The 17,718-nt window shown below is 45.4% G+C and overlaps 1 protein-coding gene across 1 annotated transcript in view; it reads left to right on the forward strand.

The window, feature by feature from the left end:
* Positions 1 to 10,373: 10,373 nt before the first annotated feature.
* ntm (neurotrimin) overlaps positions 10,374 to 17,718 on the forward strand; it is a 184,523-nt gene continuing 177,178 nt past the window's right edge. Inside the window, exon 1 of the mRNA XM_067228983.1 lies at positions 10,374 to 10,512. Within this exon, the coding sequence (XP_067085084.1) occupies positions 10,452 to 10,512 (61 nt within the window). The 5' untranslated portion in view covers positions 10,374 to 10,451. The remainder of the gene's footprint in view (positions 10,513 to 17,718) is intronic.

The raw sequence follows: 17,718 nt of genomic DNA on the forward strand, positions 1-17,718 counted from the left end.
ACGGTTAAAAGAAAATGCTTCACTTTATTTTTGTATGAGGTAAAGTGGTCGCAACACGTGGGTGGGTCACAATGACTGAAGGGTCACAATGACCCAAAGATAACACAAGGGTTTAGGCTGTTTGTCAGGTTTGAATGCTAAGATACCTAGTTGTGAGTGCATGAGGATTAAAGGACAGTATACCATAATTATGTTGCAGTAAAACATTTTTGTATTTACATGATTTTTTCCATGGTTGCCTATTGCTTGTTCTATAATATCAATGATATTTTGCATTCTGATTATTCAAAGAAAGAGAGTGAGAGAGATTATCCTTGGAAGAGTCAGAGTTACCGTCAGAGTTACTGAATTTGTTGGAGTCGTCCGCAATAAAAGTCCTTCCCAGAAGGCTAAATATTTAAATCCGGGATGTGTAATTTAAAAACTACTGAAAATATGTCTAAATCTCTGTGCCTGAAAGCTTTGAGACAGGTTGTGATATATTAGCATTTATATTTAGCATATTGTGAATGCAAGTGCAGTTCAAGTTATAATAACACACAAAAAGGCCAGAAGGACTTGATATCCACCAAGTTCCATTCTTAAATCCTTTTCGTTGAGGTTACTCAAGATTTCTGCCAAGCTTTGTGTCCATCTGCCTGAGAAAAGAAAAATCTGTATCTCAAGTCTGGATTCAGCAGGACCTTTCACCTGTGAACCCTCACCTCCAGTAGACCCCCCCCCCCCCCCCCTCTCTGCCCCCCTGTGATCCATGTCACATATCTCACCCTGTACATTTAGTCATTTAGCAGACGCTCTTATCCAGAGCGACTTACAGTAAGTACAGAGACATTCCCCCGAGGCAAGTAGGGTGAAGTGCCTTGCCCAAGGACACAACATCAGTTGGCATGACCGGGAATCGAACTGGCAACCTTCGGATTACTAGCCCGATTCCCTCACCGCTCAGCCATCTGACTCCCTGTACGAGACAATGAGGACAGGACTAGCGGGGTTAGGGCGACTATCTAAGCCTTTCCTGTAATCTCCAATGGATGTCGGAAATCTTAAGGGGAAAGAGACAATGGCATTGTGGGAGCTGTGGACCAGCGACCTGAAGGGCAGGAGAACTAATCATAAACTAATCATCCTGATTTTGTTCCTCCAAATTTCATCCCCCTGTGAAGATTAAGATCCATACGTTTGATTGGGTGCCTACGAGCGACACGCATGCAGACATATTTGATGAGGGACAGGAGAAAAGAGACTTAGCATTTGGCCTGTAGTGGTTAAGACCAAGACGACATGAGGGAATAATATCAGCGAGATGGCCTTGAGATCTTCTGGTAAAGTCTTCCAGGGGCTTTCATCAAATGCATTATTGTAATCCCACAGCCATAATGAGATTACACACAGAGACCGTGAAACATTCTACACGGCCAAGGACAAGGTGATTATAATAATGGAAGGTAGCCTAATTCAAACACGACGGTAACACAATGAAAAGTTAAACCTAAGATCTCTGGTTTTCAAACCCTGCCTTGTCGGATGCTCTGAGGATTAGCCGTTTACTGTATCAATAGAAACAATGTTTCTGTTCGTTTGGGAGTGAACCGTGATCACTTGTTTTGCCACCACAAAGACACAGCCCTTTGCTGCATGTCTCTCTCTCTCTCTCTCTCTCTCTCTCTCTCTCTCTCTCTCTCTCTCTCTCTCTCTCTCACTCTCTCTCTGTCTGTCTGTCTTTCTCCCTGCCTTTCCCGTAACAATTCACTTAAAACTCTCCAATAAAACATGGAAAATGGAACAAAAATACTGTATATTTAACTTAAACCTTCCAACCCCTCCCATGAAAATGATTAACACATCTGATAGTGGGTCTCTGTTATGGGTACAGGAGGTGCAGATCATCCAGTGGTAGCTCTGTGGCTACAGAGAGGGGACATCCTACTGTTTAAAACCAGCAGGACAGAAGGATAACTATACACTCATGAACTCCCTTAGAAGCCCCTCTCTTTGATTCTGCTGATTAAAACCCATGAAACAGCTTCACAGGAATGCTGAATTGCTTCCTCCCAGTGGCATCCTTGTACATCAACTCTTTTGCAGCCACTTTCAAACGGATTCATTTGAGGCCCGCCAAAGGCTACTGGAGAGACCAACAGAGTTGTTGAAAACATCCTCCATTACTCAGAGATGGGAAGTAACGAAGTACAAATATTTAGTTATTAACTTAAATACTTCAAAGTACAAATACTTTGTTACAGTTTTTTTTAGTTTTTTTGGTTGAAAAAAAATATTTCACGATCCGATCCGCACCAATCCGCCGCACCGATCCACCTGATCCACCTACCCTCACCTATGGTCACGAACTGTGGGTAGTGACCGAAAGAACGAAATCGCGAATACAAGCGGCCGAAATGAGTTTTCTCCGCAGGGTGTCCGGGCTCTCCCTTAGAGATAGGGTGAGAAGCTCGGTCATCCGGGAGGGGCTCAGAGTAGAACCGCTGCTCCTCCGCGTCGAGAGGGGCCAGGTGGCTCGGGCATCTGATAAGGATGCCTCCTGGACGCCTCCCTGGTGAGGTGTTCTGGGCACGTCCCACTGGGAAGAGGCCCCGGGGAAGACCCAGGACACGCTGGAGGGACTATGTCTCTCGGCTGGCCTGGGAACGCCTCGGGGTCCCCCAGGAAGAGTTGGTGGAAGTGGCCGGGGAGAGGAAAGTCTGGGCCTCCCTACTTAGGTTGCTGCCCCCACGACCCAACCCCCGGAAAAGCGGCAGATGATGGATGGATGGATGGAAAAAATATTTGCAAAAGAATTAGAAAAAAAAGCCATAAGCGAAAAACAGTTTTGAAAAAGATAAAGTTTTGAAAAGTTGAAAAAATATTTGAGAAGTGTAGTGAGAACTTTAACTTTTACAAGACTCTTTTTAAACATGAGTACTTCTACACATCCTTCTACTTGAGTGAAGGATGTGTGTACTTTTGCCATGTCTGCCATTACTGTGAAAAATAAATACATAAATAAAAAATGTAAACCTAATGGAGGCTTAGAGGATTTAACAACAGGCGTTCTCAGGGACTAAACTAAAATCACAGGGGTCCTAAAGGTATGTCTGCTTTAAGAAAGTGGTGCTCAAAGAAGAAAAATAAATAAGTTTGCCCTTTTGAAAATAATAAATGGTAGTCTTGCTTTTGCTTTTAACCTATTTCTGACTATTACCAACTATTTCAAAGTAGTTTTAAAGAATACTTTAAAGAATAATGGCTACAAGGTGCAAAAACTAGGAAAATGTTTCAATCTTAGCAAGCCTTTTTCTAAACATACACCACCCAATAACATGTCCTTTTACATTACATAATGGACTGTAGAGGGGATAAAAATAAGAAACGTTATTGAGCACACGCTTAATTGAGTACCCTTTCCATAAAACTTTATTTAAAAGTCAAATTTGTGTGATAAAATACAACTTTATACTTTTTGAATGATGTTGATGTTAGCTTTGAGCTTACAGCTATAATATAATTACACTTACTTCCTCTCATGAATAACTTCTAAGAATGATATCTAACATAATTTTTTGGAACCATACTTGTGAATGAAAACAGTCAAACAGATTCCATCCACATTCTGGTTACTGTTGAGATCGATCTGCTGTGTAGATGCAGTTCTACACCCAGTCCAGAAGGGGGCAGTGATGCCCCAGCTTTCACCCAGGTCAGACGGTTTTCCCATCCATCATGATGTACTGAGGCTGTCAGGCAGGAAAAAAGCCCGATCCCTGAGCACTGAGCTGGAGAGTGACCGCTGCAACTCAGCTGCTAGATCAACATCTCCTGGTGTTAGACACGAGGAGGAAAGGGTCTGTTTCAAGCTATACATGATACACTTAGTGCCTGCTGTATGCAACACAGTCAAAACCATACTCAGACTTTTACTTCTGGCTGTTATTTAGAAATCATATGTTAGATGATGTTTTCAGAAGGATGAGTGTGCATTTTAAAATCAATCAAACAGCCTCTTTTAAAAAATGTCTTGAGGTCTATTGTTTGGCCTTTTATCCAGCAGAGGGCAGTAATTACACACGTAAAAAAGTGGTCTTGCTACTGCGAAGACTCGTCACACCATAGTCACCTTCTCACTTGATATTCAACCGTATAACAGTATCGCAAGCTAGCGTTATCCATCACTAGCAATCCCTGTCATTGCAGGCAATCAGCCGACGGGTGATAAGTGGTGAGCTTTTGAGGATCTTCGCCATTGTCATTGGTTAAGGTTGCTTCGCACTGGTGTCAGATTAATTCTTTAGGCGTCTGTGCTTGGCAGAGGATGGAGAGAAAAAAATGAGAGCTGATGAGAACAGGTGATGAAGAGAAAGAGAGAGAGGGATGGAGAGGAGTAAATGGAATTCAAGGATGGAGGAAGGAGAGGGAAGCGACCTCTAAGCTTACACTGTTTCATAAACTACACCCAATACCCCTTTTCTCCCCTCACTAATTCATAGTCAGCAAAAGGTTTTTATAATGCTGAGATTATCTCACAGTTTCACAGATTTACAATTAGTGTTACGATTCAGCAACCTATTATGCACTCTCTAACACTATTCGCACCTAAGCCAGGTCTCTATGGAGTAGTAACACTGTTGAACTTAGAGAGGGACATTAATTATTGATATGAATAGAGTATGGTGTAAGTGGGGGTATAGTTGAAGAGTTAGATGGTGCATGTATTTCAACCCACAGACACAGGTACACTACAATATGTACATTCCAGCTGTCAGACAATATAAGGTTTAGTGTGTTGTTCCGTGGGGAACGTGTTACAGGGGTTAATGGAAGGATATGTTCCAACGTATTTGCCTTACGCTGTCATACTTTTCATTTAATTCAAGCAGCTTCTTTGTCCTCCTAGATTCAGGGCCTGGTTTGTGTTCCTCCAGTGCTTTGGAAAGCCATCTTAATCCTCTTGCTCCCATTCCGTGTGGATTTATGTCGTTGTTTTTGTGATATATATCTATAAGATTGCCGGGGCTGATTATCACGCGAAAGTCAGACTCAAATAAATGTCAGAAATGTCAGGTCATTTGTCCCCTCTGCCTCGACGGAAACACGACGCCGTGAAAATGATTCATGTTGGTGGTGGGGATGGCAGACTGGAGGCATGGCACCCACCAGCTCGTCAACCGGGAATCAGGACTTCATCTACATTCAGAGTCTACACATTTACATTACATTTAGTCATTTACCAGACGCTCTTATCCAGAGCGACTTACAGTAAGTACAGGGACATTCCCCCCGAAGCAAGTCGAAATTCTTTTTTCATTCCAGTACCACTCAGTGTTCCCCTCTCTCTCTCTCATCTCCTCCTCCCCCTCCTCCACCTCTTCCTCCCTCTCCTCCTCCTCTCACCCTCGCCCTCCTCCCTCTCCTCTCTGTGACAGAATGGACTTCTCTGCAGACCCACAGTAAGAGAACTGATACTGGGATTTAGATGTGGATTAATAAAACCTGAGGCGCTTTTGTATGCAATACAACCGGTGTCCCACGGTGAATAAAAATGCATGAAACTACTAGTATTAAATATGCCTCCATCCCTTCCTGGTCCCTCGAGCGTCAGCATCCTCCGTGGTCCTCTTTCACTGCATAATAATCTTTTTCTGGAGTTTTCCCTCATTTACAGAACAGCGTTAATGTCCTTCGTGTTCATACAGACTTTTTATTGGAATCATATTTTTTCTCCTGCCCTGCGGGGGCAGACAAGACGATAACTTGTCAGTTTCATGGAAGTTGTAGGTGAATTGAAGAATGCTCTGTGGCAAAAGACTTTTGGAATATGCCACCAGAACTGGGCAGTGCCTGTTAGAATATTAATGTTCTCATTTAGCAGACCATTTTATCCGAATCTAACATAGGGAAAGGGGGGAATTGAGCCTGCAACCTCTTGACCCATAGTGAAATGCTCTACCACTGAGTTATATCAATTTCCCAGGCCTTAGGATCATCCCACACACACAGGTCAGAGGTTCCGATCGGTGAAGGCTGACTTAGGGAGAAGACACACTCTAAACTCTCTGCCTCCTACCCATGTGGTCTTAGTTCATCACCTGCAGCGTGATTCTAGCACTCTTGTCCTCTCTCTTTCCTCTTTCTGTGGAGTCCAAACAGCAGCCAAGTCCACACAGGTCGTAGCCACACCAAAGACCAAGTCCACACCACAGACCAAGCCCACACCACAGACCAAGTCCACACCACAGACCAAGCCCACACCACAGACCAAGTCCACACCACAGACCAAGCCCACACCACAGACCAAGCCCACACCACAGACCAAGTCCACACCACAGACCAAGCCCACACCACAGACCAAGCCCACACCACAGACCAAGCCCACCCCACAGACCAAGCCCACACCACAGACCAAGCCCACACCACAGACCAAGTCCACACCACAGACCAAGTCCACACCAAAGACCAAGTCCACACCACAGACCAAGCCCACCCCACAGACCAAGCCCACACCAAAGACCAAGCCCACACCACAGACCAAGCCCACACCACAGACCAAGTCCACACCAAAGACCAAGTCCACACCACAGACCAAGCCCACACCACAGACCAAGCCCACACCACAGACCAAGCCCACACCACAGACCAAGTCCACACCACAGACCAAGCCCACACCACAGACCAAGTCCACACCACAGACCAAGCCCACACCACAGACCAAGCCCACACCACAGACCAAGTCCACACCACAGACCAAGCCCACACCACAGACCAAGCCCACACCACAGACCAAGCCCACCCCACAGACCAAGCCCACACCAAAGACCAAGCCCACACCACAGACCAAGCCCACACCACAGACCAAGCCCACACCACAGACCAAGCCCACACCACAGACCAAGCCCACACCACAGACCAAGCCCACACCACAGACCAAGCCCACACCAAAGACCAAGTCCACACCACAGACCAAGCCCACACCACAGACCAAGCCCACACCACAGACCAAGCCCACACCACAGACCAAGCCCACCCCACAGACCAAGCCCACACCACAGACCAAGCCCACACCACAGACCAAGCCCACACCACAGACCAAGCCCACACAGACCATGTACTTTTACATTTCCACTACATCTCTCAATGAATGTTACTGCTCTGCCAGTTACTGTTCTGGAATAACAAAACCCTCCAGGCTGACAGACTATTCCTGTTGTGAATATATTGTAATAATCCTGGTGGTTTGCCTTGGCACAAATGCGCTAAGCAGGATTGTCAAATAATCAATTTTGCAAGTATGTCTCATTTTCTGCAGAGCAGTCGTCCCATTCCTTGAGGGATTTGACTCAGATTTTTACAATTGATCCGGGGATTTCATCGACATGTGGACTTGACTCACAGTTGCACTTCACCGAACTTGACTGCAGTCACTCTCGGTTGGGTTTCTTAAAGATTTTTTTCCCCCCCGCATTTACATTAAAAAAACAATTACTTTCGGTGACGCTACCTTCTGTAATCGTCAACATGGGGGGAAAACATAGGTTAAACAAACAGCCTCGGGCTACTTGCTTTGCCTTTCCACCCAAGACACCAATTTTTCCTTGTGGCCTGTGACCTGCTCCTGTTCCCTGGAGATAATCATGACTCCTGGGCCTTTTCAGGAAAACGACTGAGCAGAAAGATCACAGGAAGGTACATGTCATCAAAGTGAATCCTCTCCACATCAACCAGATGAAGTATAAAAGCACAGCTCTTAGCGGTGGAAACATCAGTACATCTGGAATGCAGTTGATGGTGTCTCGCTCAGATCAACTTGTTGGTATAAATATATATACCCATATATATATATATACATGTATATATGTGTGCATGTGTGTCTATATATATTTGTGTATATATAGAGAGTGAGATGTTTGTGAACATGGAATTATTTTAATGTCTTTTTTGGAATGAAGATCATTCCTACCCACTGTATACTGGAACCAGAGGCAGGGGTATGGGTGCTGAACATTATACCATGGTGATACATGACCCCCACAATGGGAATTTAATCAATCTTGCCTTGGCTCTAAAGCTGTGTGGATATGAACATGTAAGGCTATCTTTAAAACATGATGTCATTTATGGAGCCCACTTTTTTATTTTATTCCTAGGAGGTCTGCTTCTGCACGACAGGGAGCGCATGGTGTTTGCGCTAAGGCAGGATCTCCCTGTCCGATTAGGAGACTCAGTCATTCTCAGACATCTATATTTGTGGTTTTAAGGTCTGCATCATCGTAATAGCAGAAAGGTTTTTCCAACCACTTGTGCAGTATTGATCCCCCTCTTCTAGGAAGACGCTACCTTGGAGACTAACCTGAGAGGTTTCAAACCCAGCCTGTCACATTACTACCATTAGACCAAGAGGACACTGGCAATAAAAGGCTAACAGTTATGGGAGTTCAGGACCCTAACTGCTTGTGGGAAGAATCTTTTACCTGGTTGTACTTAATACCCTTCCTCTGGGAAGAGAAGGTGAGAGTGACATGAACAAATCTCAGTGCGTCGAGTTTGTCTCATTATTCATTAAACATGATTCTTATTCTTCCTCGTGATTGGATCGAAACCAAGGTCCAATATACTGTACGATATTGTTTTAATATCAGGGGCGTAACCACGTGGTGGCCAGGGGGGGCCACGGCCACCATTGGTCAGAGATTGGCCACCCTGCCGGCCCCCCTCCCCCCAACCTCACAAAAACAAAAGTTTTTTTTTTAACCTTCCTGGACAGAAACGGTATAAAGCTGAAATGAATCTAAAAATCTAAATAAAATCTAAAGTCTTATATTGGCATTTGTCACTTATGCTACAAGCCCCATATTCGCAACATGTTGGGCCACGCCCCCATCAACAGCGCAAGACACAAACCAACGTACCTGCATTCTGACAGCACTTCAATGGAGACTAGCAGCTAACCACCGGATACCGTTAGAAAACTGCTGCTCTGAGTGATGCAGTGTGTGAGTTTTAAAATAGTAGTTTTTGACAATCAAGTGCCACCCCAAATAAAAGACTGGCCAGAGCTGGCCCCCCCAGAAATAATGTCCTGGCTACGCCCCTGTATATAATACTGTATCAACCTAGATTGAACCCCAACCAAATCCATGAGGCACTGCCCCTAGTGGTCGGGAGAAGGAGGAACCTTCTAAGATGTAACAGATATTTAATGACATGGATAATTAGCCCATCCGGATCCTGGCTGATCTACAACTAGGAAAACAGGATATTGTTCTGTCTATACCAGATTTAATAGTCTATTAAGAACTTCCAGAACATTTTAAAGTTACTATCCTGCAAGTATAATTTATTTGAATCAGGTTAGGCAATGCGCCAGGGAGAGGGAGAGATGTCTTGATCTTAAGCGTTGCCTTTGGAAACTGTTCTGAGGGTATGACAACATCACTGACGAATCTAAGTTGATACTAATTGAGTTGGCCGTCGTGCGGTCAAAAGATGACAACAAATCAGTCTGGACGTTGCAAAAATAATGGGGCTGACCAAACAGTTTACTTCGAAATTATTCAGATCGACTGCCCTGTACCAGAGCAATTGAAAAGTGATATATATTGCGTTCTACCGCTCTGCGTTCATAACATCTAGAGGTAGCTATAGGATGTTGTGACTGCTTACAGAATTAGGCTGAACTCTGAAGTGAAGTGTTGCCAGCACAAACTTATTGGACCCAATACCAACAAGAGTCACTATGCAGCAAAAATATGATTCCAAACAGCCAACTGCCAGAGGAACTGCGTTTTTATTGTTATTGCGCTATAACCGTCATTGTATATTGTTGCAGCTTATAAGTGATTGGGTGCAAAATCAACTGCTACTGTCAAATGACTATCTTTTCCGCGTAGGCAACCCCCGAAACATCTAAATTTATTCCTCTCATGTTTATTCGACATGAATATAAAGTACATGTCTTAAATGTAGCCTATTGCTTTTCCCAGTGTAGAAGATACAACATTGTATTCTCTGAACCAAATCAAATAGTTAAACAAAATCAACCAAGCTGAACCTAATCAAGAACAAATATTCATTGTTTCCAAACAAATCCTGCCGTTGATTGCATGCACCCATATAGATATACTTCTCAGTAGAAAACGCGGACCCCGTTGTTGTAAAACGAAAAAGAAGCGGTCTACTGTTGCTGACTTCGTTAATGGAATAGCAGCGGGTTCTTGGACAGCGGCGGCGCTTAGCACCACAAGCCTAGCAAGCAGCCACTCACAAATTACGACCAATACATCGGTGAAGGAGGGACTTCTGTAGTGCTTGCGTTGGTGGCCGCATTACAGTTAGATAGAAGGACAGACACGTTGTGGGAACATCACTCCGCTTCTCCTCACTTTTCGGAGATATTCCTTTTGAAGTCTATTTCTGACCAACAACGCACTTCCACACCGAAAAGACCCGTCAAACCAATCACCATGAAGAACCCCGTGTTTTGGTTTATGCTGGTCGGAATGACATTTCTTCTGATGCAACAAGGTATGTGATTTTAATATTTCGGAATGGGATATCTTACTCACGCGTGTTATTTTTGTTCCTTTATTTTAATATCACACGTGATGTTGTCCTTTTAAATTGCATGGGTTTAAAAATTGGCATTAAACCACATACCATAACGCTTTAACCAAGGTGAAATTGGTGAAACGCAATTGGCATTATTCGGTTGCACCAAATAGTTACCCTGAAAGGTACCAGTGTGTTTGTAACGCAACTTTTCTCATATCATCAGTGCAACTCTCTGAAATAGATTATTGCATTTTTTTACGTTGAACGGAATAGTATGTTAAATTATGTGCCAACTTGGCTTTGGTCAGTCCACTCTGAGCATCTTGACATCGCCTATATTTTCAGTCGGACAGGAGGTCGGCATATAATAGATTGAGTAGGTTAGTTAATCCGGATTGGCAACATGTTAAGGTCATCGAAGTTAAACCGTCTTCACCCGAGGATGGTTCTTGCGTTTTTAATTGTTTTACGTTCATCAATACATGGCATGTCGTAGTGCAATATCTAAAGCCAACATCTCCAGGACAACCCCGTGAGGTTTCCTATAGGCTATGGATTTTGTTTCATATATTTATTTTGTAGCCTATATAGAACTAGTTTAGTTATCATTACTTGGGTTAACTATAACAGGTCAGGTTGAAAATGATCCCTATCAAACTCTTTTGAAAGTTGCGCAACGTTCAAAATTAGTAAATTAAGTCGTTGAATTGCTTTCCCAGTGCACTGGCCTCAACTGTTAATCATAGAAGAGACCCACGATTTCTTAAGGACCGCTAGGCTTGTTAAAAATAACTAATCCCATATTGCCTGCTCCCCAACCACTTTGTGTAGAGAGCTGAGTACATTACATCAGAGAGGACTGGTGGCAGAACTCTTGAGGATAGGCTTGTTTGCCCCCCTCTCTCTTTTGTCTCTCCCCTCTCCTTTCTTCTCTCTTTGCTGTCACTTTCTCTCTCTCTCTCTCTCTCTCTCTCTCTCTCTCTCTCTCTCTCTCTCTCTCTCTCTCTCTCTCTCTCTCTCTCTCTCTCTCTCTCTCTCTCTCTCTCTCTCTCTCTCTCTCCCTCCCCCCCCCTCTCTCTATTTGTCTGTTCTGAGCGTTGCCGGGATGCAGCACATATCCTTGCGGCGTTCCCGCCAAGCCCCTCACTGGCCTGTCCTTTGTGCCCCCTGGTCATCCCTCCACCAGCCTGCCTCCCCTCCCTCCCTCCACCAGCCTCCCTCCCTCCCTCCCTCCCTCCCTCCCTCCCTCCCTCCCTCCCTCCCTCCCTCCCTCCCTCCCTCCCTCCCTCCCTCCCTCCCTCCCTCCCTCCACCAGCCTGCCTGCCTGCCTCCCTCCCTCCCTCCCTCCCTCCACCAGCCTGCCTCCCCTCCCTCCCTCCCTCCCTCCACCAGCCTGCCTCCCCTCCCTCCCTCCACCAGCCTGCCTGCCCTCCCTCGCTCCACCAAGCCTGCCTCCCCTCCCTCCCTCCACCAGCCTGCCTCCCCTCCCTCCACCAGCCTGCCTCCCCTCCCTCCCTCCACCAAGCCTGCCTCCCCTCCCTCCCTCCCTCCACCAGCCTGCCTCCCCTCCCTCCCTCCACCAGCCTGCCTGCCCTCCCTCCCTCCACCAGCCTGCCTCCCCTCCCTCCCTCCACCAAGCCTGCCTCCCCTCCCTCCACCAGCCTGCCTCCCCTCCCTCCCTCCACCAGCCTGCCTCCCCTTCCTCCCTCCCTCCACCAAGCCTGCCTCCCCTCCCTCCATCAGCCTGCCTCCCCTCCCTCCCTCCACCAAGCCTGCCTCCCCTCCCTCCACCAGCCTGCCTCCCCTCTCTCCACCAAGCCTGCCTCCCCTCCCTCCACCAAGCCTGCCTCCCCTCCCTCCATCAGCCTGCCTCCCCTCTCTCCACCAAGCCTGCCCCCCTCCCTCCATCAGCCTGCCTCCCCTCCCTCCACCAAGCCTGCCTCCCCTCCCTCCATCAGCCTGCCTCCCCTCCCTCCACCAAGCCTGCCTCCCCTCCCTCCACCAGCCTGCCTCCCCTCCCTCCACCAAGCCTGCCTCCCCTCCCTCCATCAGCCTGCCTCCCCTCCCTCCACCAAGCCTGCCTCCCCTCCCTCCACCAGCCTGACTCCGCCAAAGGCAGGAATTATTGGTGGTTACATCGCAATTTGGAGCAACAGCTGTTGTTGGACTACCGACCAAGAGAGAGAGTAGTGTGTGGGATGGGGCATGGACGGGGGGTGGGTGGGGTGGCGGGCGAGGGCTGCTTGGACAAAAGACATGGAGATTGTTGCTGACGTGTAGAGACTGTCGTCTCTTTGTTGCCGTGTGAAGGTTAGACGAAGTTGGGAGGTTGGAACCAGAGGAGATGGTTGGAGATGCCTGGCTGTGAGATGTGGCTCTGCCAATCTCCATGTTGCACTGAACAGATAGTGGGACACAGGAATCTTGAAAAGGAACCAAACACATAAATATGAAACTAAAGGATCACAAATGTGATGTGGAGAATATTACTCTTACTTTTTTCGGTGCAGAATTGATTTAAGAGTCAATTTGGATATTGTGTAAAAAATTAAAATAAAAAGTTTATTGTTTCTATGGGGTTTACAGGACAGTATCCTATTTGATCAGTCAATATAGAGAGGTAAGAAATAGAGTTTTATGGGTCCTAACATCTTAGGAACACATTAGTACTACAGTACATTAGTACTACATGAGTAATACTGTACACTAGGACAGTTTACTTGGGATTCTTGTTTACTGATCTGTGCATGTAGGACCTTCAAGTGTCATCTTTCTGTGCATGAAGGTCCGCTTATGTTATGAATCGAGAACTGCAGCTTCATTTTTTTAAATGACTTCTCCTCGGTGCTTCTCAGCATGATATGTTATTAAGCAAATTAGGCACATTAGAGGCAGCTGACGAGCGTGAATAATTGACATCGGTTACTACCCAGATGTGAAATTGCCACTTTGCCCATTTCGTCAAAATAACAAGAGGGCCTGCTCATTTCCTGAAGGAGCAAATTATAGATTAGAGGTCATTGTTATCATATTTGCTCATTTTTCACTGCACGGAGAAACGATTTATCATCGCAGTGTTGACTGCAGCACTGCATCTAGCATCCATGAATGCTTTAGGACTGTGTTGACTGAATTCCAGAATGTCACTTACTGCAGTGTATTTATTTTTTGGCTGAGTTACTAGTGTGTTGGTCAGACAGGGACTTTTCCCATGACCAGTTTCGGACCACCAAAAGGGGAAGCCATTGAATAAGATCAAGGCTGCATACAGTAACTATAGTTGCCAACTCCCAACTGCCAACTAATCATATTTGGGAATATTTATTGTAAATGGTAGATTACTACAAATACTTAACGTTGATACTTTGAAGGAAACGCAACCTCACAAAGAGTACAGTGTAGGCGAGACGTCAAACTTTCTTTTCTGCTCTTCTTGTCGCAAAGGCAACTGACAAATTATCACAATCACTCACTTCACACTACACAGCTCCTAACTGGAACAGCCGTCTGAAACCTCCTTTAATTGCTGTCCCTCATCGGAATCAGTGTGCTGCACTTACCAATCCTCAGTGGCAGTTGGCTCAAAAATCGCCTGCAAGTCCGACATTGGCCCGTTATTATGTCGGAACAATACTTTCAATCACATAAAATTACAGGGGAGGCGAACAGAAGAGGCTTTCTTCCCTCTCTGACTCTGTCCCTCTCTGCCAAGTCCCCTCAGTGAAGTAGCCATGTGACTTGGCCCTTGGTTTTTTCAGAGCGGCGAGGCTGATTAATAATCAGCCCAGGAACCCACACTACGACTTCAGGCCCCCGGTCTTTCACGGGGCCTGTTGTGGCAGAGGAATGCCGCCATCGTCAGCGCTGGCACTCTGCGCCGGCTCAGTCTATGTAACCAGTGTTCCTGACAAAGAGGCATTGGAAATAGTTCCTGCATGCATATGCTCTGCCTGACAGGGCGCCAGAGGATGTCGTCTGAGTGGGATGAAATACACTTGAGGAAAAACCAGACGACAATTTTCTTCTTTTTTTCAACCCCCAAAAGGATGTGTGTGTGTGTTTGTGAGGATTGTCCAATTGACTCATGTTTAGTTGTTATTAAACCAACAGAGTCGTATGAGATTCACCTCAAGCAATGCTATCCACTTAACCGACCGTTGCGATTGTTGAATTGAAAAAGGAACAACATGTCCCTCAGCTGTTTGAGGAATACATGTTCAGACTATCATAATGCCCTCTCATTTGTGAGTGGAAATCATGTCTCACAAGTTACGGCTCTAGTATCATCCTGCCTCTTGAATCTCATCTCTCTCAGGTGCTAGCAGTCCCTGCCTGCGTATAAGGGTGGCTGGGCTGAGCTGCATGCAGGGGGGGGGGGGGGGGGACAGAAGAGATGGAGGGTTTCTCCTTCAGACCCAGATGACCAGTGACCTCACTGCTGAAAGGACTGTGAGAGATACGAGTAGAGACCTCTCTCTCTCTGCCTCTGCCTCTCTCTCTCTCTCTCTCTCTCTCTCTCTCTCTCTCTCTCTCTCTGCCTCTCTCTCTCTCTCTCTCTCTCTGCCTCTCTCTCTCTCTCTGCCTCTCTCTCTCTGCCTCTCTCTCTCTCTCTGCCTCTCTCTCTCTCTCTGCCTCTCTCTGCCTCTCTCTCTCTCTCTCTCTCTCTCTCTCTCTCTCTCTCTCTCTCTCTCTCTCATCTCTCTCTCTCTCTCTTCTCTCTCTCTCTCTGCCTCTCTCTCTCTTCTGCCTCTCTCCCTCTGCACCACTGACCACATGGAGGCCCCTCCCTGGCTGTTACAACTCTGTCATTGATACTCCAAAGACAATAAACAGTGCTCTCAAGCCTGGTGCATTTCCATCTATGTGAAGAGACTGGCTGTAGTGTGTACATATTCAAATGTATACAGTTCCATTCCTCACGTCCCTCGTGTTATCAGTTTTAGCCTCAAGTGTCCCACGAATATTGTAGTATTTCTATCACACTTTCCAGACCTTTTTGTGTCAACATTTACATGAAGATGCCACAAATCTAAACATTTCAGGGTGCGATGCACCCATAAATATCTTTGTTTTTTGGTTGGTTAGGTTGCGTCTCGTTTTACAGACAGCCTTCTGCATCATTGCGGTGGTTTGCAACTTATCACGTAGCAGATGGTGGAGTTAGCCGTCAGCTAGGTCAGTAATCCCAGAGTGTGATTACTGGGGCCCTGCCCGAGTTGCTGTTCACTCGTAGACCGGGTTCAGAGAGAAGAAGAGGCGACATTTCAATTAGTGCTATCACTAATTGTGCTGGAAAGCTCTTGGCGATCGACTCTATGCTAGTTATCCGGGAGAGTGTCTTTGTAAAGCTGTTGGGCTTTTTTTAGTGTGTATATCAATAAGGATTTTATGAGGTTGTTGTTTGTTGTTGTTTGTATTGTAGGCCAATGTACAGTATATAAAACCTTTTGATTGTTTCCTTTTTTTGCCCACGCATGATTTCTCTCCGTCTCTTTCTCTCTTTGCGTTGATAATAAAGTGATTTTGAAGTCATCGACACAAAATAGGAGATGACCTTTCGGTTTGATGAATATATTGGTTTTGTAGTTATGACTGGACAACCCTCCACTTGACTATAATAGGCTAAATTACAGACACTGATATTGAGAGTGAAGCATTCGTAAGAAAGTGTACCCAGATATAACTTCAGAGACGAAGCGTGCCATGTGATCATAGTGAATCATCAGTCAGGTCTCTAGGTATGTTGAACAGACGCTAATAATAGTAGCGTTTAATCACAAATTGAACAGCAGCTGTCGAAGATGAGCTCTAATGACGTTTGCTAACGCTCTTATTCAGTGTGTGAGGGCTTACGAGAGCGCTGTCACTCTAGCTTGGTTTTCTCATCAGGTTTCACAAAGCTAAGGATGAGCTCCCGCTCTGAGCCTCGATGCTAACGACAAACAGGCCCAGTAAGTTGGGAAATGCCAGGATTCTAGCAAATGTAGCAAATAATGAGTTACTTTGTGCGCAGGTCTGAAATAGGTTGGTTGTGTTTCTTGATGATGTTATTTCCATCGTCTGAAGTGAGATCGGTCCGATGACTTCTTAAAAAGCTTTCCTTGTTGACGTTCACAGACGCATTAGATTCATGAACCATGAACACAATACTTGACAGGACTATTGTAGGGCGAAGCTGGGTAGAGGGCCTTAAAGCTGGCAGATTGTTTCCTGTAGTTTGAAATACAGACTGATGTTAATTCTTTTTTTTTTTTAGCTTGTCAGCTAATGTTGCACTGTACTGTTTCAACGCGTGAATAGCAAGGGGTGTATGATAATATTAAGAAGATTTCATTCGTTTTTATTCAGAACAAACCAAAAGACGGTTTAATATGGATGGTGATTCAGCAGAAAACTTGTCTGCAAACCCTCTGGTGTTACTTCAGACTTGTGGGTGCTCATTGAATTTCATGGAAGCTTATGGAGGCCCCTTATAATTAATGTTAAACGCTTCAGTGGCAATCTTAATGGTCTTTTGAGGTCAATACAGAAACAAATGTTCCTCATTAATCACAATCCCATTGTTGTGGTTCCCTGAAAACGTTTTTTTATAGGTTTTGTATCGCACATCATTCATACAGACCACAAAGACATTGTTGCAAAGTGTGAAGTCTTTCTTCCTTGTTGGAAACCTGCCCTAAATCATGGAATTGTTTGGGTGAAGATAATTAGAAAAAATAATGGTTTCCCTTCAGAAAGCCGAAGCCTGATTTCCACAGGAAAATCTTTCAATGAGCCATCCTTACCAGTTAAGAATTCTTGCAGATGTCTTTTTTTTTCATTTTTATGTGTGAAGACATCAACTGGAAAGTAGGAGCAATTAAGTTGTTCGAGAAAACGGCAATTCGGCCATTATTTTATCACTACTAGGCTTCCATCTTTGCTGCACAAGTTCTGTCCTGATTTTTGAGAAAATAGCAGGTTTTATCAGCAGTAGACCACCAAAATCACACAGTTTGAAATAGTTTCTCTCACTTCCTTTCAAATAGCAGTTGTTTGCCCTCTCAAGTAAAAGGGCAACATGAACAGCAACCGGGAAGCAGGGCAGTTAAAGGTCCCGTCTCCAGGCACTTGTTTATCCTCCATAATTGGTCAAGTTCAGCCGATGTGTCAATCAGTCTGAGACAAATCTAAGGGTAG

Source organism: Osmerus mordax, chromosome 25 (genome assembly GCF_038355195.1).
Source record: "Osmerus mordax isolate fOsmMor3 chromosome 25, fOsmMor3.pri, whole genome shotgun sequence".
Taxonomy (NCBI): domain Eukaryota; kingdom Metazoa; phylum Chordata; class Actinopteri; order Osmeriformes; family Osmeridae; genus Osmerus; species Osmerus mordax.